The 22749-nt window shown below is 43.9% G+C and overlaps 1 protein-coding gene across 1 annotated transcript; it reads left to right on the top strand.

Moving 5' to 3' along the window:
• Positions 1–861: 861 nt before the first annotated feature.
• Positions 862–20933, top strand: ZNF845 (zinc finger protein 845). The gene is given in 10 exon segments (XM_031660371.1): positions 862–971; positions 11608–11680; positions 14134–14160; positions 14163–14253; positions 17580–20055; positions 20057–20099; positions 20101–20165; positions 20167–20318; positions 20321–20462; positions 20464–20933. Coding segments are annotated over 10 exon segments (3366 nt in total). The 3' UTR covers positions 20651–20933.
• Positions 20934–22749: the final 1816 nt, after the last annotated feature.

Here is a 22749-nt window from a genome sequence, read left to right on the forward strand (position 1 = left end):
GGACACAATACACTGTGGAAGGCCACAGGGACCTCTGCCCAGGAAAGCCAGGTATTGTCCAAGCTTTCTTCCCATGTGATAGCCTGAGATATGGCCTCATGGGAAGGGAAAGACCTGACCGTCCCCCAGCCCGACATCCAGAAAGGGTCTATGCTGAGGAGGATGAGTGAAAGAGGAAGGCATCTGTCTCTTGCTCATCCCTGAGAATAGAATGTCTCCGTGTAAAACCCGATTGTATGTTCTATTTACTGAGATAGGCGAAAATCACCTTAGGGCTGGAGGTGAGACATGCTGGTGGCAATACTGCCTTTTAATGCACCGAGATGTCTGTGTACGTGCACATCAAAGCACAGCACCTTTCCTTAAACTTATTTATGACACAGAGTCCTTTACTCACATGTTTTCCTGCTGACCCTCTCCCCACCATTACCCTATAGTCCTGCCACATCCCCCTTTCCAAGAAGGTAGAGATAGTGTTCCATAAATGCTGAGGGAACTCAGCGACCAGTGCCGACGCGGGTCCTCCGTATACTGAGTGCGGGTCCCCTGGGTCCACTGTTCTTTCTCTACGCTTTGTCTCTGTCTCTCATTTCTTTTCTCAGTCCCTCATCCCAACTGACAAGAAACACCCACAGATGTGGGGGGGGCTGGCCCCCTTTGGAAAATAGAGACAATTAATTTTTTTTTTTTTTTTGAAATGATTTTGCTCTTATTACCCAGGCTGGAGTGCAGTGGCACTATCTCAGTTCACTGCTACATCTGCCTTCCAGTTTCAAGCAATTCTCCTGCCTCAGCCTCCCTAGTAGCTGTGATTACAGGCGCCCACCACTATTCCTGGCTAATTTTTGTATTTTAGTAGAGATGGGGTTTCTCCATGTTGGTCAGGCTGCTCTCAAACTCCCAACCTCAAGTGATCCGCCCACCTCGGCCTCCCAACGTGCTGGAATTACAGGCATGAGCCACCGCATTGGGCCATTATAATTTAATTTCTACCCTACTTTATTTTATGATCCTCTAGTGTTTCGTGTCATGTAGGACATGATATCAGAATGTCCATGTAGGTAGGACATGATATCAGAATGTCCATTAATGCCTGTGGTAGGTGCCACCGTACTTTCTTTCCTGGTATAAAAGGAAGTGAGTGTCTCTGTAGCTATCCTGATATGGGGCCAATCTTTTAAATCTAATTTAGTCATGAGGCAGATTCCTGTAATTTTATACTCCAATCAGTGGATCTACATTTTATCAAAGTCTTTAAAGATTTATTCAAAATTGGTATTAGCCTCTGGGGTAATATTGTACACATCAATGGAAACCGGTCAAAAACAAAATTATGAAATTAAATGTCACCTGTGTAAAATATACAGACAAGGTATAAAATAAAAATTAAATATGTATCTTCATTATTGGAAGAACTCCGCTAACTGGCTTTGACAGTAGAGCATGGTAGTTAATGCACTCTGAAATCAGCCCAGACAAGATCAGTCCCCATTCCACCCCAAACACGGTGTGAATTTACACAAATCATGTCATCTCTCTGTGCTTGAGTCCTCTTGGTCTTTATAATGGTGGTGCCTGGCTCATAGATTATGAAGACTATGGAGGTGAATACATGTCTGTTCTTCATAGCAAAGAGCAATTCATTGCAAATACACTTAAAATGGGACACATCCAAAGATGGCAAACTCTTCATAATAGAAAGTAACTTTATGAAGTATTTCTATTTATTTTTTGATACAGGGTGTCACTTTGTCACCTAGGCTGGTGAAAATAACCAGTCAACTTGCTGCACTCTATGCACTGGTCTTGAATGGAAAATGTGGTGATTCTGCTAAAGCTTCTCTGTCTTTCCCTGTGTGTGAAACCTAACCATCTCTACTTGGGTACGCTCATCCCATTCATTTAGAGTTGATGTTTCCAGGTGGCTATCCTCACGCTTTGTGTTCACATAAACTCTATACTTAATCATATATTCTAAATTTTATTATTTACTATTGACATCAGTTTCTATCGGATTCTAGGAGCCTCACCAGAGAGGGCACCTGTCGCCATGTTGTAAAACTCACACTTGTCAAGAAGACATGGGTTAGGGTTTCTCCGCCTCCCTCAGGATGAAGCTAATTAGCTAACACAGATGGTCACCTCCACTACCATGTAGAGCCAGGATGAACTACGTGTGACCAAGAGTGTTAAGTCCTCTTCCCTGAGGACTGATTAATGTTTATCTTGAAAACATGTACTTAATGGGTTGTAGAGAAAAGTGAAGTTTCTTTCTCTCTTTTCAACCTCTCAGCTGTTTGCCTGTATGTCGCATCACAATCTGGTCTAAGGTTTATCTATCAGTGAAATGGTTTTTATTTCTTTCTCTATTATCGTCGTGGAGATGATTTGTCATTTGGGGAAGACTTTTTGTTTTCAATTATATTTTCTCAACAATTAGTAAAGTAAAAAGTATTTTTGGGGGGCCTGGCGCGGTGGCTCATGCCTGTAATCCCAGCACTTTGGGAGGCCGAGGCAGGTGGATCACTTGAAGTCAGGAGTTTGAGAGCAGCCTGGCCAACATGGTGAACCCGCCTACAAAAATACAAAAATAAGCCGGGCATGGCGGCACGCGCATGTAATGGCAGGTACTCTGGAGGCTGAGGCACGGAAATCGCTTGAACCCAGGAGGCAGAGGCTGCAGTGAGCCCAGATCCCGCCACTGCACTCCAGCCTGGGCGACAGAGAAATACTCTGTCTCAAACCAAAGAAAAGAAATAAAAGAAAGCAACAGATCTCTTCCACAAATGTGCTGGGACAACTAACTGGTTATCTACATGGAAAAGAATAATGTTGGATCCCTATCTCACACCATCAAAATTTTATTTTAAAGCGTTAAAACAAAATGAAGAAAAAAAAAGAGAGAGAGAGAGACAAGGAAGGGAGCCCTGCAGGACAGGGTGTTACTTTGTCGCACAGGCCCGCCTGGACCCCCAGGCCCAGCAATCCTCCCGCTGCTGCTTTTGAGTAGCTGGGACTTCAGGCTCCCGCCCCGGCGCCCGCATCTTTGCTGTGTTTATCCAGCAGGTCGTCCCTCGCTGACCTGAGCAGTCCGTCTTGCATCCCAGGCGATGGTCCTAGGGAAGTCTCTGAAGCTGAGCACAGGGTGGACTCTCCCTCCCGAGTGAATGGAGAATAGAAAGGGAGAGAATTTCTGTTCTGTTTTGTGGGTGGTCAGCATGAAATCGTACGTTCCGCCCAGGCCGGGCCTTGCGTTTTACATGCTAGTTTGCATCCCCGTTCCAGACAATTTCAGGGCTTTTGAATCATGCCTCAGCCTTCCCGGCCGGTCTCGCCTCCAAAACCTGAAAACAGAGGTGCTGGGAACAAGGCTGAGAGGCGCACAGGTCCCGCCCCGGCCCCGCCAGCTGCGGGTTCTAAAGCGCAAGGTCTCTCCGCCTCGCGCCCCGCCCCTACCTCGCCCAGGCCCCGCCCACCTCCTCGCGGGTCCCGCCCAGGCCTGGCTTCTGTCCTGCGCGCGCAGATTCGCGCAGACCAGGAAGCGGATCGCGTGGAGTGACGGTCCCACCGCGGTGCGTGAGTTTCGCCCTGTCTTGTATTAACTCTGCGCTTCCCAGATGCCCAGCGCTTCTGAACCTGGGACTTGGGATCCCCACAAACCTGGATATTCTCAGCCGTCGTCCTTCACCCAGAGCAAATTGAGACATCCCCGTGAGAGGCCGGGAGTCGCTTCCTTTTGGGTTTTAGGTCGCCCTGAGGCTGGTCCCGTCCCGGGTCTTTCTGCTGTAGGGCAATGTATACACTTTCTATCGCGTAGTTTTCCTGCTCTAAACCTTTTTCTGACTCCTCCCGCCCCGCGCTTTTTAAAGTCCTCACCCGATAGGTGGATTCTCGCCCTCCTAGGCCCCTGGAGCGCAGCGCCGCTGCCCCAGTCCCGGGAAGGCCGCGTCCTTTGCCTTGTCCTGGGATCCTGCAGACCCCACCCTTGTCTTAACGCGCCCACGCCCCTTCACCTCCCTCCTTGTGCAGGGTCCTGCAGTTCCCCAGGTGTCCCCTGCACAGTCACCGCTTCCCCGAGCCCGCGTTGGGGAGGTGCCCAGGGCCTGTCCTGTGACACAGGGTGTTCTTGCCTGCCCAGCTCCAGCCCCTGGAAAATGCGCTCCACCGGGATGCAGGCGTCTTACTGCAAACCCTCCTGTGATTGTGTGGGCCAAAGGGATCAGGAGACAGAGCAGTAGAAAACCAGAGAGAGAGAAAAGAAGAATGAGAAAGACCCATAACAGATGGCAAAGTAGAGGATGCTGAGGGATTTGTCGAGAGGCAGCAAAAGTGAAAAGAAAACGATAAGAAAGCAGGAGGAGAAGAGCAACTGGAGAAATGTAGAAAATCCCTAGATGTACAGAGAGATGAAGGACAACCGGGGTAGGAGAGGGGCAGCAAGAGGGAGGCTCATCAGGGGTGAGAGGGAGAGGAGGAGGGTTGGGCGAGACGGACAGAGTGGTGCTGAGTGGCAAGGGAACAGAGGGGAGAACCACAGCAGGGAGGACACCACGAAGATCTAGGCTGCCAAGTGGGGGGGGACAAGGGAAGTTAGTAACAGGGAAGAGAATTTAATGGGAGAGCAGAGGCATTACAGATGGTGTTGCACCGACTCCAGTGGATTTATAATCTAAAAAAGCTGAACATTTCAACAAAAGACAAGTGTGGGGTTTTGCTCGAAGCAGAATAAGCAGTTAATCATATAATGATGAGTCCGTAATCACTTGACATAGCGTAACTTGTTTCCTTCCATAGCTGGTGGCCTTGGCTACATTGAAAGGAAAACAAAGCTAGCCATCTACACATTTGTCCTTTTTTTTTATTTTTTTTCTTCATTCTTGTTCTGGAAAGGGTGGGAGGGTGGGGGGAGCTGTCTGGAGCCGGTTCCTTTGGCTTCGACTTCTCAAACAGCGTTATGTTATAACTGTCCTTGAAGTGAGCTTGCTAGGCAGAGGAAAACTGGTTCGTCTTTTCTTTTTAACCCTTGCCTTGCCCATTACTTTTCTTGGAGTGAAAGAATGCATATTTATTTTTTTAATTTCTGCCTCAGTTTCCTCCCTTAGATGCTTTTCATAAACAAGATTTTAATAGAAAGCATCAATGTTACTGGGTTCTTCATGAAAGAGCAGGTTTTCTTCTTTAGGCACAGGCTGATATTCACATAGAGCTATTAGCTGAGTGATAGTCTGCCTGGTTGCAATTGCTTCTGTAGTTGAATGTTCTTAACAACAAGAGGTCAGAGGCAAGGGAGTATTAAACAAATTCTTAGTATGGCTAGAGCCATTTCTATTAAGGTTTTGAACCTACTGAAGGAGGAAAACCAGCCTCTAAATAGGGACTCAGGAGCCTACTTTTTCTAAGTCTGGACTGGAACATGGGCTAATTTTTTCATTCTGGCAGTTATTTCTGTAATAGCCTTCCTATTGTCATGGATTTCTAGGCAGCAATTGGTTAGATTAAATTTTCTACGTACTCTTGCTTCCTGGGCTAGGAGGTAGTCTAAAGTTAATCTATTTTGGTAGATGGCATTTCTCATTTTTGTGACTTGCTGGGCCAGTAAGTTGAATGCATTTGCTGTTTCATTAGTGATGATTTCACATACTGCTTGCAATTTTAGGATGCGGTTAAGTGTGTAAATTGGGGTGCAGTAGCTTTATGACTTACCTTGTGCCCAGGTAGCTGGCCTAGAGTACTGAATTAGTCTTTCGGGGGCCAATCTGTGTCTTTCTAATCTTCTATTTTTATGTCTTACGTCTATATCCCTTTTGTTTTTTTCTTTAATGTTATTGTAGACAGGATACCTTCAAGGTTCTCCCTGTTGCAGTGGGAGTAAGAAGAAAGATGGTCTAATGGTTTCAAGTACACAAGCCCTTGTCCACTTTCCTGGCAGCTGTCGGTGACCGTGTGGCCTGAATCTAATAGAGACGGAGGGTGTTTGCCAGGTATTTGGAGCTTCAGCCTGATACTAGATCGGTTTAGAAAGCGGGAGAATGGATTTGGATGAGGTGATCTGGAGTCATCCTTGCCTTGCCAGTTTTTCTTTTAGTGTTTATTATAATACTGCTGTCTTAAACAAGTTAATTCTTCTACTGAGTCTGTAAAAGCTTTTGTAGTAGAACAGCACAGTATCTCCTGATAAGTAGAGTTTTAGAGCTGGAACGCTTGAACTTGTAGATAGGTTGGGAAGAGTCAGTTAGGGTTAAATTATCTTGTGACATTAGCTCTTTGCTTCTTAGGCCATTGAGTGCCATTATGATGAGGAAGCGCTTAGCTGCTAGCAATGTTTTCAGCTACCCGAGGTAGACAGGTTTTAGCTAGAGGAGGAGGCTCTGGTAACTACTGGTCTCGTGCTTATGGAATGATTTAAAGACTTCGGGTATTTGCTGGTCCAGGTTCCTTTTGATAACGTATAGGTAGGTTGCTGGGTAGGTGTGTGGGAGACATGTATGCAAGGGTAACCCACAGTCCATGGGTAGGTCTGGCTTTAGAATGTAGAAATTTACAGGATGACAGGTTTTTGTTTCACAATCTGGTTTTGCCGGCATTTCGGTAAGCATGATTGGCCTTTGTTGTGTGCTGGGGTGCCACGATAATGCAATACTCACCATCTTTTTCTGGGTCCCAGGGGGTATGCATAGGTATTTGTAGTCATTTCTATAGTATCTCTGTACAGGTAGGTTACCACAGACGGATGAGTCTAGGTCTGCTGCTGGACAAGCATCAAAATACAGAAAAATAGGCCATCGATAAAAGGGAGGGACCTGGTTTTGTTTAAGAGGGCCTTTCTTTTGACCTTGCACTAATTTTAAACTCTTCACCAGGTGAAAACTGCGGGTTATAACATACATAAGGTTGGTTATTTCCAGGGTCACAAATGGAGTAGGTGGTCTGATTATAAGTACAAGTTCTTCAGCAAGTCCTTATACACTCGTAACAAGTATGGTTCAATAGAGTCTTAGTTATCCTCTTCCCTGACCAGGTAGTATGTGTACAGTGGGGACACGTTTCTATAGGGGCTTCTTCTAACATGGTTAAGGAGAGTAACAACAGCAAAACAATGGACAGCATATTCATATCCAGCAAGGTCAGAAGAGGGCCTTGCCTGGGGGAGGAGGTTGGTCAGAACGACAGAACAGTAGGGAAACAGTTAGTATTACAAGGAAAACTACTAGTCTTAAGATTACTAACTACATTTACTTGCTTGACGTGTCCTCAAGCTTCAGCTGTGCATAGTCTAGTCGGCTTCCGGTATGTGACTAGAGCAGGGCTTGCTGTTTCTTCAAGCTTCAGCCATGTGTAGACTGGTCAGCCTCAGAAAGTGACCAGAGCAGGGCTGTCATCCTCAGCAGCAGCTTGGTCTCGTCACAGGACCAGCCGAGTTGGATCATCTGGCTCTTGCTGGCCGGTCCACTTGTCCTGAGCTGCCGGTTTCGGCTGGCTGTGGTGGATCTAAGGCACGATTTGTCCACTCCCACTGCTGTTTAACTCACAGGAATTGTGCATGCTGGGTATGCAGTGGTAACATTAGACTCAGTAGTAGAGGCTCAGCCTCTGCCTACTGGAACATCAATCAATTAATTAATATTTTGGGACAGGGCCTGGCTGTATTGCCAAGGATGGAGTGCAGTGGCGTGATCTCCTCTAACTGCAGCCTCGACCTGCTGGGCTCCAGCAATCCTCCTACCTTGGCCTCCCGAGTAGCTGGGACCACAGCCGTGAGCCACCAATCCCAGCTACTTTTTCTTTTTGTTTTGTTTTGTTTTGTTTTGTTTTTTGTGGAAATGGGGTTTCACTATGTTTCCCAGGCCAGTCTCAAAATCCTGGGCTCAAAGGATCTTTCTGCGTAGGCCCCTCAAAGTACTAGGATTACAGGGATGAGCCACCGCACCTGGCCTACATAGTACTTTTTAAAAGGGACATCAAAGCATGGTGGCTCACACCAGTAATCCCAGCACTTTGGGAGACTGAGGTGAGTGAGTCACCTAACGTCAGGAGTTCAAGACCAGCCTGGCCAACGTGGTGAAACCCGGTCTCTATTAAAAATATGAAAGTTAGCCAGGTATGGTGGTGTGCACCTGTAGTCACAGCTACTCAGGAGGCCGAGGCACGAGAATCACATGAACCCGGGAGGCAGAGGTTGCAGTGAGCCAAAATTGTGCCCCTGCACTGCAGCCTGGGTGGCAGAGTGAGTCTCCATCTCACAAAAACAAACAAAAAATAAAATAAAAAACAAAAAGAGACATCAAAAGTACTTGTGTTCTCATGTGTAATACGTTTACTTTATTTTCTTTCTGTTTCCTCTTCATTTCTTTCTTTTTTTTTTTTTTCCAATTTGAGTTTGAGATAAATCTTAGTTTTGTTTTTGTTTTTGGTTTTTGTTTTTTTTTGGCAGAATCTCACTCAGTCACCCAGGCTGGAGTGCAGTGGCATGATCTCAGCTCACTGCAACCTCCGCCTCCTGGGTTCAAGCGATTCTTTTGCCTCAACCTCCCGAGTAGGCGGGACTACAGGCGTGCACCAACATGCCCAGCTAATTTTTGTACTTTTAGTAGACATGGGGTTTCACCATGTTGGCCATTGTCAGGCTGGCCTTGAACTCCTGACCTCAGGTGATCCGCCCACCTCGGCTTCCCAAAATGCTGGGATTACAGGCATGAGCAACCACGCCTAGCGGAGATAAATCTTAGTTTTCAGAATTTCTTTGTTAATACATAAGCACTTCTGAAAGATGCCTTTGTCACATCCGATAATCAGCTGACATCATTTTTTTCTGTACGTGTATGTTTTCCGGTTATTTTCCCCTTGACCCCAGAATTTGTTAGAGTTTTTTTAAAAACAATTTCAAAATAGTTTCTTTTTGAAATCAGTTGCGTCCAGTTCAGATCGAGGTCTGCATGCTTTCTAGTCTTTATTATTTGTTGAAAACCTTTGGAACCTAATACAGAAGTTTGATTGTTTCCGTGTGTACCTGGTAATGATGTCAGTGACCTTTTATCTTAACATCAAAGTGTAGTTCAACCAGTTAGTCTGTTTTTCAGTTTTCTTTCCTTCTATCATTTGTTAAAATCTTGAGCTGTGAGCTATTAAGTGTATGTTTCCCTCAAGGCACCTCTGGTCCGTTCTGGACTGATGTTGAAAGATGGGCTGGATTGGCATGAAACTCTGTTCCGAAAGCTCCCGTGTATTCTTTTTTTTTTTTTTTTTTTTTTTTCTCCTGAGATGGAGTTTCGCTCTTGTCGCCCAGACTGGAGTGCAATGGTGCAATCTCAGCTCACTGCAACCTCTGCCTCCCGGGTTCAAGCTATTATCCTGCCTCAGCCTCCCAGGTCGATGGGATTACAGGTGCCTGCCTCCACGGCTGGCTAATTTTTTGTATTTTTAGTTGAGATGGGTTTCACCATGTTGGCGAGGCTGGTTTCAAACTCCAGACCTCAGGTGATCCACCCACCTCGACCTCCCAAAGTGCTGGGATTGCGGGTGTGATCCATTGTGCCTGGCCACCCATGTATTCTTGTTTGAAAAAATTTGCTTATGTCTTACTTCTACAGCTGACCTTCTTTTCACCGTTTTCAAGGTCAATAGCTGTGTGTTCACACTTCTGCATTTTATAACTGTAAGTGTGATTTTCTTGTAAGGAAGAATTAAATGTCGGGAATCAATGGCATCAGAACCTTGCAAAAGAAGTTTCTTTAGCCCAGGTGTGTGAAAGATGCTTCTCTAAGTTTCAAGGATAGGGGTGATAAAGACCAACCCTCCCATTAGCCCTTCCAGGCCCCCATGTAAGAATTCAGACACACGTTTTCACTCACCTCAGACCTTCTCAGGGTAACATGGTGAAAATGTTCCCGCTCTGAGCCCAGTGAGCCTCCCTGCAACTTGGAAATGAGGGGCTAGACCAGAAAAGCTCAACCTGAGTGACCCTGACCCCTGAAATGATTGGCAAAATAGAGTGTGTGTCTGGGTGTGGCTTTTCTTCTGGGAGAGGGGAGTGTCCAGTTGTAATTAGAATTTTAAATGGGATGCAGTACCCCCCTCCAAAAAAAGCAGAAGAATGGAAGAAACTGAAGTGTAGACTCAGACACAGAGACCATCTTTGGGGCCTTTCTCTGTATGAGGATATCACAGTGAAATCTAAAGCAGGTCATCTCAGTGCCTGGCAGGGAACCCTCCACCAGCTTCCCGTGTTCCCCAGGACAAAAGCCCAACGCCTCACTGTGGCTCCACAGCCCTGTGTCCAGGGCCCCTGCCAGTGTCCAGCCTCCTCCTGGGAGCTTGCCCTCCTCTCCCGACTCCCTCTGCCCCAGTCACATTTGCTTTTCTCTTTTCCCAAATGTCAAAACCCTTCCTGTCTCTGGTCACTGTCCCTGCTCTTACCCTATGTCCCTAAATGATCACGACACTGTCCCTTTTCTCCTCGTTCAGGTCTAGGCTCAGAGCTGTCTCCCATGCCCTCCCACCGCCATCTGAAGTTCCCTCTGCCCATCAGTCTCTATCACGTTACTCAGGTTTTATTATTTCTGCATCAATCATATCAGAAATGCTTTTTTTTCTTTTTTCTGTACAGAGTCTCACTCCATTGCTCAGGCCGTGAGTGCGGTCTCATGATCTTGGCTCACCGTGACCTCTGTCTCCGGGGTTCAAGTGATTCTTATGCCTCACCCTCCCAAGTAGCTGAGATTGCAGGTGTGTGCCACCACACCCAGCTAATTATTGTATTTTTATTTTTATTTTATTTTATTTTTGAGTCTCACACTGTCACCCAGGCTGGAGTGCAGTGGCATGATCTCGGCTCACTGCAACCACCACCTCCCGGGTTCAAGCGATTCTCCTGCCTCAGCCTCCTGAGTAGCTGGGACAGACACCCACCAAGCCCAGTTACTTTTTATATTTTTAATAGAGACAGGGTTTCACCATGTCGGCCAGGCTGGTCTGGAACTCCTGACGTCAAGTAGTTAACCCACCTCGACGTTCCAGAGTGCTAGTATTAGAAGCACGAGCCACTGCGCCTGGCCCAATTTTTTTATTTTTAGTAAAGACAGAGCTTCACCATGTTGGCCAGGCTGATCTCAAACTCCTGAGCTCAAGCGATCCTCCCACCTCAGCCTCTTAAGTAGCTGGGACCACAGACACACAGATGTGCGCCATCATGCCTGGCTAAGTTTTTGTATTTTTGTTTGAGATGGGGTTTCACCATGTTGCCCAGGCTGGTCTCAAACTCCTGAGCTCAAGGGATCTACCCACCTTAGCCTCCTACAGTGCTGAGATGACAGGCATGAGTCACCTCACCCAGCCTCTGCATGGGGTTTGGTCAGGTCTGGGTCTGTTCCCTGAAGGGGAGCTCATTCCAGCCCAGCTCCCCACTGGTGCAGCGTGTGTGGGGGCTTCTCAGGAGGCGAGCGGGAGTTTTCCTGTAGGAGTTTATTGTCCGTGGTGTGGTGGGCAGCAGAGGGGACCATATTTCCTCAGGGTGAGGTGTCCTTTGTATGTGTTGTTGTGTTACAGGAATGGGGTGTGTTGATTCTGAGCAATAAACAACATGTTTTTAACATTCAAGATTGGCTTCTAAAGACTCTTGGTCCATGAGGAAGAAACCCGGAAGAGGAAGAGGAAAGCAAAGGAGTCAGGGATGGCTCTTCCTCAGGTGAGATGATATTCTCGGTGGATTGTTCTGTCTCCTTCCTTTCAGAAACGCTGGGCCTTGGAGTTGGGAATCTTCTGAGTCTGAAGCGTCCTGCCTGACAGGTTTGCTCACACTCACCCATGCCTTCCCTCAGTCTCTCTCATCTCTCTTAGATTTTATCTCTTGTGACCCAGTGACATGAACTTGGGAAGAGGCTGCACTGGGCATGGTCCTGGGAAGGGCTCACACCAGACATGGATGGAGACGGGGTGAGGGTCCCGTGGTGTGAGTGCTGTTGGGCAGTGGGGATTGTTCAGGGGTCACATCTGGATGCTCTGTGGACCAGGATTAGCTGCCACTGGAAGTCATGTATTCATGTGCACAAAGTACATGGTAAATTCTAGAAAAGGAGCCCAGTATGAGGAAATGTTTTCTGCCTGATTTTATACTACATTTTTTTGTAATTGAGTGCATTACTGTGTTTCTGGCTCCAAAAATCTTACTAATTAGAATGGAAAGTTTATACACAGACATGAATGATAGAAGACGTTTTATTCCCTCATTATTTTAAGAATATGAAATTGGCCAGGCGCGATGGCTCACGCAGGTAATCCCAGTACTTAGGGAAGCCGAGATGGGTGGATCATGAGGTCAAGAGTTCAAGACCAGCCTGGCCAAGACGGTGAAACTCTCTCCTAAAGCTACAAAAATCAGCCAGGCACAGTAGCATGTGCCTGTAATCCCAACTACTTGGGAGGCTAAGGGAGAAGAAGCACTTAAACCTGGGAGATGCAGGTTGCAGTAAGCTGAGATCATACCACTGTGCTCCAGCCTGGGTAACAGAGCAAGACTCTGTCTCAAAAAAAAAAAAAAAAAAAAATTAGCCAGGCGTGGTGGCATGCCATCTGTAACCCCAGCTACGCAGGAGGCTGAGGCAGGAGAATCACTTGAACCTGGGAGGCGGAAGTTGCAGTGAGCTGAGATTGCACCACTGCACTCCACCCTGGGTGACAGAGCAAGACTCCATCTTAAAAAAAATAAATTTATATTTATGTTTTTACTTTAGGTTTGGGGCACATGTGAAGGTTTGTTACACAGGTAAACTAGTGCCATCGGGGTCTGTTGTACAGATTATTTCATCGCTCTGGTATTAAGCCCTGTACCCAATAGTTATGTTTTATTTATTTTTCTTTTCGAGACTAAGTTTTGCTCTTGTTGCCCAGGCTAGAGTATATTGGCATGATCTCAGCTCACTGCAATAATACTGCCAAAGTATCATTTTCCAGCAAGATGAGATTCCTCTTCAGGTCAACAAAACTTGCCACTTTTGATATTTTTAAAAACTTTATATATGTAAACACCCACACACACAATATACACACACACATATACATATACATACATATACACACACAAATGTATATATTTTGAACAACTTTTACAGTTTGAAAATCTAGGGAAAATGACAACCCTTTGTATTAACATCTAGTTTTTTGTGAGTCTGTGTAGGCTTCATTATTTTGTTTTATATATATATATATATATATATATATATATTTATATATATATATATATAAAATGAATTTTCATACTCTGAGTAATCTAGTTTTCATGTATTTTATTTTATTTTGAGACTGGGTCTCACTGTGTTGCCCAGGCTGGAGCACAGTGGCACGATCTTAGCTCACTGCAACTTCCACCCTCAGGCTTAAGCCATCCTCCTACTTCAGGCTCCCAAGTAGCTGGAACCACAGGTGCCTGCCACCATGCCCGGCTAATTTTTTTTTTTTTTTTGAGATGGGGTCTCTGTTGCCCAGGCTGGGTGTGGCTGGTTGGATCACTGCCACCTCACCTCCCAGGATCAACAATTCTTTCGTCAAACTCCAGTGCTTCTAGGATAACAGGCATGCCACCGTTACTAGGCAGTTTAGTTTTCCTGATCTTTCCTGTGGATATTTGTGTCATCTCTGAGGCCATCACTCATACTTTGTCTCATCTAGATACTGAATATCACTTGGTGTGTCAATATTAAAAGTTCTGGGCGGGGCATGGTGGATCCAGCCTGTAATTCCAGCACTTTGAGAAAACTCGGCAGGAATGAATCTAGGGTCAAGTTTCAGGCCAATGGTGAAACCCTGAACCACTAATGCAAAAATTAACTGGTCATGAGGCTTACACCTGTAATTTCAGCTATTCCAGGGCTAAGGCAGAGAATACAGCTTGATCCTGGGAGGTGGAGGTTACCTGCACCATGCATACTGCACTCCCAGCCTGGGCACTCAGTGAGACTCTCCACCTCAAAAAAAAAGTATAATAAAACGCTGGGAGAGACAAAGCATTTGTTGGAAAATCCCTCACTCCAGTTTTGTCAGAACATTCACTACAATTAAATCCACCTTTCCCTCTCTCCTCTTCTCATTTTCTGTAGATAGAACTCCTCCCATAACCATTTGGTTAAAATGTGTTTTGTTTAGGGTCTATTGACATTTCAGGGATGTGGCCATATGAATTCTCTCAGGAGGTGGTACCTGAACCCTCCAGGACTCTGTACAGGGACGTGATGTTGGAGAATTATAGGAACCTGGTCTCCCTGGGTGAGGATAACTTCCCTCCAGAAGAGGGGATGTGCCCTGGTGTATCTTTGTATTTTCTCTTTTTTTTTTTTCAGATACAGTGTCTTTCTCTGTCCCCCAGGGTGGAGTGTAATGGTGGGATCAGGGCTCGCTGCAATCTTGAATTCCTGGGCTCAAGTGATTGTCCCACCTCAGCCTCCCCCAGTAGCTGGTACAGGTGCATGCCACCATGCCGGGCTACTTTTTTAGTTTTATTTTTTTTTAGAGACAGATTCTTCCCATGTTGTTGAAGTTGGTCTTGATCTCCTGGGCTCAAGACATCCTCCTTGGTCTCCCAAGTAGCTGGGCTTACAGGCCCCAATCCCCATACCTAACTATTGGCTTTTATTTTTTTAATTTTTGCATATGTGTGTCTTTACAGCTAATATGAGTTTTCTGTGGACAACACGTAATTGGTTCCTGTTGATTCAGCCAGTCTTTACCTTCTGAGTGCAGTTAAATATTTACATTAGAAGCATTACTGATGGAAAAGACCTTACGTTTTTGTTACATATTATCTGTATTTCTTGTAGGTTTTTTTTTCTTCTTCATTTATCATTTCCTACTTTTTGTGTTTAATAGGTTTTTTGTGTAGACATACTTTGACTCCCTTCTTAATTACTTTTGTTTTGTTTTGTTTTTTATGATGGAGTCTCACTCTGTTGTCCAGGCTACAGTGCAGTGGTGCGATCTTGGCTCACCGCAGCCAGCTACGCCTCTCGGGCTCAAACGATTCTTGTGCCCCAGGGGCTCAAGTCTGTAATTCCAGCACTTTGGGAGGCTGAGGCAGGCAAATCACCTGAGGTCAGGAGTTCAAAACCAGCCTGGCTAACATAGCGAAACTCTGTCTCTACTGAAAGTACAAAAATTAGTTGGGCATGGTGGCGCACAGCTGTTATCCCAAGTAATCAAGAGGCTGAGGCAGGACAATCACTGGAACCCAGGAGGTGGAGGCTGTAGTGAGCCAAAATGTCCCACTGCACTCCAGTCTGGGTGACAAAGTGAGACTCTGGGCTGAGGCGGGAGAATCTCTTGAGGCAGGAGAATTGTGCCACTACACTCCAGGCTGAGTGATAGGCGTGACTCAGTCTCAAAAACAAACAAAAAACGAAATAGCTTAAACTGGGAGGCTTCAGACACAGAAATTTATTTCTCATGAATTTGGAAAGTGGGAAATCCAAGAGCAAGATGCCAGCCAAATTGGTTCCTCATGAGAGCCTTCTTCATGGTTTAGCCCAGCAATCTTCCCGCTGTATTCTGACACGGTGGAAAGAGGAACAGGCAGTGAGCTCTTTACTGTCTCTTTTTATAAAAGCACGAATCCTATTCACGAGTAGTCAACATCCATGACCAAATTCTCTCAAAGGCCCCATCTGCAAGAACACCCTATTGGAGAATAAGAACTCTGAACATGGCTTTTGGTCAATATGAACATTCAGACCAGGGAGCCTGCATCATATATTTTTTTTTATTGTGCAATTTGTTTTATACAATGTTTTCTCTGATCTCAGTTTATATATTTTCCCAGTACACATTCTATGTTTTATATTTTATGCATCATGAACTAGGTAACTAAGGGAAATGCATATATATAGAATTGCTGTATTGCCTGTTCCATAAATGTAGTTGTGACATCATAATGGCACCCTCCGATACTGTTAGTCAATTTTTTTTTTTTTTTTTTGAGACGAAGTCGCCCAGGCTGGAGTGCAATGGCTCGATCTCGGCTCACTACAACCTCCGCCTCCCGGGTTCAAACGATTCTCCTGCCTCAGCCTTTTGAGTAGCTGGGATTACAGGTGCCCGCCACCACGGCCAGCTAATTTTTTTGTATTTTTAGTAGAGTTGGGGTTTCACCATGTTGGCCAGGCTACTCTTGAACTCTGGCCTCATGATCCACCCGCCTCTAAAAGTGCTGGGATTACAGGCCGTTAGTCACTTCTTATTCCTTATAATGCTGTGTATTTTTTTGACCTCATAAATCAGAAGGTAGTGATCTTAACAGGTATTTCAGTTCATATATTGTGTGCTGGTGGTAAGTAGAAGCTGTGGCTTTTTTCTTAACAGGGAATTGTTTAGAATTCTGCAGGTTGTATAAATGTACCTGTTATTTGCTTGCTAGTTTTATGGGTGACAATATTTTACTAATTTTTATGATTGTACATTAGGCTTTTTGGTATGTGGTATGCAATATAACTGACATGAGTCTACTAGTTAATGTCACAAAGTGCCACCAGGCACTGTGGCTTACGCCTGCAATCCCAGGACTTTTGGGAGGCTGAGGCAGGTGGAGCACTTAAGGTCAAAAGTTCAAGGCCAGCCTGGCCAACATGTTGAAACTTTATCTCTACTAAAAATTCAAAAATTAGCCAAGCATGGTGGTGTGTGCCTGTAGTCCCAGGTACTGAGGAGGCTGAGGCAGGAGAATGGCTTGAACCCAAAAGGCGGAGGTTGCCGTGAGCCAAGATCGGGCCATTGCACTCCAGCCTGTTGTGACAGAGCGAGACTTCACCTCAAAAATATAAAAATACTAAAAATACTAAATTTTTTTTCTTAATGTCACAACTTGCTTTTTCTGCATGGATATAGGTAATTTTATGATGACAGTTATTCAGAAAAACATTGTATTAACTTTTTTTTTTTTTTTTGAGATGGAGCCTCACTTTGTCGCCCAGGCTGAAGTACAGTGGTGCAATCTCGGCTCACTGCAACCTCTACCTCTTGGGTTCAAACGATTCTTGTGCCTCAGCCTCCCAAGCAGCTGAGACTACAGCTGTGGGCCACCACGCCTGGCTAAATTTTGTAATCTTTTCTTATCTTCTCAGTGCTATGATTGTTTGACAATACAGAATTTCCATTGATTTTGATTATTCTTACATGAGCTTGTTGTGGATTATTTATGAATATAGTATATTGTGTGGTCCTTTAGCATTTATTTGTATACAGTAAATATGCTGTAAATATGAAGAATATGTACTTTTCATTGATGTGACAGTGATATGTTTGTTGCAAACTGTTGGACACTTTAGGGTCACAGTGGAAAAATACTCCTTACTTTAGGCTTACACATGTTTGTGCCCTGTCAGTGTTTTGTTATGATACTGGAAATACACTTCCGTAAAAATAATTTGAAGCACATATAATCACCCTTTATTTATTAAAGAATCTTACGCTTTTGTGTTCCTAACTTTGAAGATCTTGTTTGGAAAGTTTAAAATAAGTATTTTTTTGTGTGTCATATTTACACATTTCAGTATGATTTACCGTCTGTACTTAATTGGAAACCTATTGGTGTTTATATTTTGTAGCTATCTCTTCCAAATGCACGATGAAGGATTTCTCGTCAACAGTGCAAGGCAATACAGAAGTGATCCACACAAGGACATTGGAAAGACATCACATTGGAGATTTTTGCTTCCAGGAAATTAGTAAAGATATTCATAACTTTGAGTTTCAGTGGCAAGAAGATGAAAGAACTGTCCATGAAGCACCCATGACAAAAATAAAAAAGTTGACGGGTAGTACAGACCGATATGATCAAAGGCATGCTGGAAACCAGCCTATTAAAGATCAGCTTGGATCAAGCTTTCATTCGCATCTGCCTGAACTGCACATATTTCAGATGGAAGAGAAAATTGATAATCAAGTTGAGAAGTCTATCAATGATGCTTCCTCAGTTTCAACAGCCCAACGAATTTCTTGTAGACCCCAAACTCATATCTCTAATAACTATAGGAATAATTTCCGGAATTCTTCATTACTCACAGAAAAACAGGAAGTACATATGAGAGAAAAATCTTTCCCATGTAATGAGAGTGGCAAAGCCTTTAATTATAGCTCACTCTTAAAGAAACATCAGATAATCCATTTAGGAGAGAAACAATATAAATGTGATGTATGTGGCAAAGTCTTTAATAGGAAGCAATATCTTGCATGCCATCGTAGATGTCACACTGGTGAGAAACCTTACAAGTGTAATGAGTGTGGCAAGACTTTCAGTCAGACGTCATACCTTACATGCCATCGTAGACTTCATACTGGAGAGAAACCTTACAAATGCGAAGAATGTGACACAGCTTTCCGTTTCAAATCAAACCTTGAAAGACATAGGGGAATTCATACTGGAGAGAAACCGTACAAGTGTAATGAGTGTGAGAAGACCTTTAGTCGGACGTCATCCCTCACATGCCATCGTAGACTTCATACTGGAGAGAAACCTTACAAATGTAATGAGTGTGGCAAGACCTTTAGTCAGGAGTTAACCCTTACATGCCATCGTAGACTTCATAGTGGAGAGAAACCTTACAAATGTGAAGAATGTGACAAAACTTACAGTTTCAAATCAAACCTTGAAAGACATCGGAAAATTCATACTGGAGAGAAACCTTACAAGTGTAATGATTGTGGCAAGACCTTCAGTCATATGTCATCCGTTGTATACCATTGTAGACTTCATAGTGGAGAGAAACCTTACAAATGTGAAGATTGTGATGAAACTTTCACTTTCAAATCAAACCTTGAAAGACATAGGAGAATTCACACCGGAGAGAAACCATACAAGTGTAATGAATGTGGCAAGACCTTTAGTCGGAAGTCATACCTTACACGCCATCATAGACTTCATACTGGAGAGAAACCTTACAAGTGTAATGAGTGTGGCAAGACCTTCAGTCAGCATTTATCCCTTACACGCCATCGTAGACTCCATACTGGAGAGAAACCCTACAAGTGTAATGAATGTGGCAAGACCTTCAGTAAGGAGTTAACCCTTACATGCCATCGTAGATGTCATACTGGAGAGAAACCTTACAAGTGTAAAGAGTGTGGCAAAGCCTTTTGTGGGCAGTCAGCACTTATTTACCATCAAGCAACCCATGGTCTAGGGAAACTTTACAAATGTAATGATTGTCACCAAGTCTTCAGTAAGGCTACAACCATTGCAAATCATTGGAGAATCCATAATGAAGAGAGATCTTACAAGTGTAATAAATGTGGCAAATTTTTCAGACATCATTCATACCTTGCAGTTCATGGGCGAACTCATACTAGAGAGGAACCTTACAAATGTGAAGAATGTGATGAAGCTTTCAGATTCAAATCAAACCTTGAAAGTCATAGGAGAATTCATACTGGAGAGAAATCGTACAAGTGTAATGAATGTGGCAAGGTTTTTAATAAAAAGGGAAACCTTACACGTCATCATAGACTTCATACTGGAGAGAAACCTTACAAGTGTAATGAATGTGGCAAGAAGTTTAGTCGAAATTCAGCTCTTGTAATTCATAAGGCAGTTCATACTGGAGAGAAACGTTACAAGTGTAATGAGTGTGGCAAGACGTTTGGTCGAAATTCAGTCCTTGTAATTCATAAGGCAATTCATACTGGAGAGAAACCTTACAAGTGTAATGAGTGTGGCAAGACCTTCTGTCAAAATGCAGCCCTTGTAATTCATAAGGCAATTCATACTGGAGAGAAACCTTACAAGTGTAATGAATGTGGCAAGGCTTTTAATCGAAAAGCAAACCTTGCACGTCATCATAGGCTTCATACTGGAGAGAAACCTTACAAGTGTAATAAATGTGGCAAGGTTTTTAATCAACAAGCACACCTTGCACGTCATCATAGAATTCATACTGGAGAGAAACCTTACAAGTGTAATGAGTGTGGCAAGGTTTTTAATCGAAAAGCAAAGCTCGCACGTCATCATAGAATTCATACTGGAAAGATACCTTAGAAATGTGAAGCATGTGACAAAGTTTACAGTCGCAAATCAAGCCTCAAAAGACAGGAGAATTCATACTGGAGAGAAACCATACAAATGTAAGAGTTTGTGACAAGGCTTTCAGGCATGATTCACACCTGGCACAACATACTAGAATTCACACTGGAGAGAAACAAATGTAATGAGTGTAGCAAAGCCTTTAGTGGGCAGTCAACATTTATTCCTCATCAGGCAATCCATGGTATAGAGAAACTTTACTAATGTAATGATTGTCACAGAGTCTTCAGTAACGCTACAACCATTGCAAATCACTGGAGAATCCATAATGGAGATCTTACATGTGTAATAATTGCGGGAAATTTTTCAGACATCATTCATACTTTGCAGTTCATTGGCAAACTCATGTTGGAGAGAAACCTTACAAATGTGATTGTGCCAAGGTCTTCAGTCAAGCTTCATCCTATGCAAAACAGGAGAATTCGTACAGGAGAGAAACCTCACAAGTGATATGATTGTGGCAGAGCCTTTACTTCATGTTCACACCTCATTAGACATCAGAGAATGCATACTGGACAGAAATCTTATAAATGTCATGAGTGTGGCAAGGTCTTCAGTCTGATTTCACTCCTTGTAGAATATCAGAAAATTCATTTTTGAGGTGATTGTTCCAAGTGCAATGAGTATAGCAAACCATCAAGCATTAATTGACATTAAAGTGTTTATGTTAAGAGGATTGGGCCAGGCGTGGTGGCTCACGCCTGTAATCCCAGCAGTTTGGTAGGCCAAGGTGGGTACATCACTTGAGGCCAGGAGTTTGAGATCAGCCTGACCAACAGACAGGAGCCATTTTCCCAGCCTGTTTTTTGCTTCTTTAATGAAAACTGATAGGGATTTTTCTGGGTATTGTGTTGAATCTAAATCACATTGGGTTATATAATTATTTAACGGCCGGGCGCGGTGGCTCAAGCCTGTAATCCCAGCACTTTGGGAGGCGGAGATGGGCGGATCACGAGGTCAGGAGATCGAGACCATCCTGGCTAACACGGTGAAACCCCGTCTCTACTCAAAAATACAAAAAACTAGCCGGGCGAGGTGGCGGGCACCTGTAGTCCCAGCTACTGGGGAGGCTGAGGCAGGAGAATGGCGTAAACCCAGGAGGCGGAGCTTGCAGTGAGCTGAGATCCGGCCACTGCACTCCAGCCTGGGCCACAGAGCGAGACTCCGTCTCAAAAAAAAATAATAATAATAATTATTTAACAATCTTACTTTTTCCAAACCAGCAATATGGGTTATATATATATGTTTTTAATCATTTTGATGTATGTTTTTAGATTGCAAGGTACAGATTTCTCACCTTTTTACACTTATTCCTATTTCTTTAAGTTCTCTAGCAAATGGAAGTGTTTTAAATTTTCTTTTAAAATTGTTCATCGTTAATGTATGGAAATTCATCTAATTTTTGGTGCTGATATTGTATTGTGCGGATACATTGAATGTGTTTGTTAGCTCCAGTAGTATTTTGATTGACTCTCTGTGATTTTCTACACAGAAGATCGTGTCATCTACAAACAAATATAATTTTACTTATTTCTGATTTGGATGAGTTTTATTTCTTTTACTACTTAATTGCTCTGGCTAGGACAACCAGTATCTATTGAACAGAAGGGGTGAGTGCATTCTTGCATCATGTGAGATCCAACAGGAAAGCATTCCATTTTCCCAGCTTAGTTATTTACTCGTTGGTCATTTCATGGATGGTCTTTCTATTGTTGAGGTAAATTTCCTTCTCTACCTATTTTGTTTAGGATTTCTGTGATTATTAGATTTTGAATTTTGTGAAATGCTTTTTTTCCATCTATTGAGATGATGTGGTTTTCTTTTTTTTTTTTTTTTTTTTTTTTTTTTGACGGAGTCTTGCTCTGTCACCCAGGCTGGAGTGCAGTGGCCGGATCTCAGCTCACTGCAAGCTCCTCTTCTCGGGTTCATGCCATTCTCCTGCCTCAGCCTCCCAAGTAGCTGGGACTACAGGCACCCGCCACTTCGCCCGGCTAGTTTTTTTTTTGTATTTTTTAGTAGAGACGGGGTTTCACCGTATTAGCCAGGATGGTCTCGATCTCCTGACCTCATGATCCGCCCGTCTCGGCCTCCCAAAGTGCTGGGATTACAGGCTTGAGCCACCGCGCCCGGCCGATGATGTGGTTTTCATCTTTCGTTCTGTTCAAGTCGTATTTCACATTGATTTGCTTGAATATGTTGAACCATCCTTGCATCCCAGAAATAAGTGGCACTTGAATATCTACAATCCTTTTTATAGCCTCTGGAATACAGTTTTCTAGTACAAGAAGTCTTCAAGAAGTTCATGGAAAAATACGTAGTATGTGTCTTATGAGAAAATTTTACATAAATTTCACAGTTTTTGCAACAAAATAAACTGGTACAAATCTGTTATGTCAGAATAGGCTCTAGTTTAAGGCACTCAGAAGGATAAGACGTGAGTTTGAAAACAGACTCTGTCAAGCAATATAAATTCTGCTAAAATTGAAACAAGAAGAAACATCAAATTTACAATGAGACCAGATGCAGTGGCCCAGTCCTGTAATCCCAGCACTTTCAGAGGCCAAGACAGGTGGGTCACGTGAGCCCAGGTATTCAAGACCAGCGTGGGCAACGTGGTGAAACATCCTTCTCTACAAAAAATGCAAAAATTAGCTGGGAGTGGTGGGACATGTCTGCAGTATTTTTAGGAGAGACGGGGT

This window comes from Papio anubis, chromosome 20 (assembly GCF_008728515.1).
Source record: "Papio anubis isolate 15944 chromosome 20, Panubis1.0, whole genome shotgun sequence".
In the NCBI taxonomy this organism is placed as follows: Eukaryota; Metazoa; Chordata; class Mammalia; order Primates; family Cercopithecidae; genus Papio; species Papio anubis.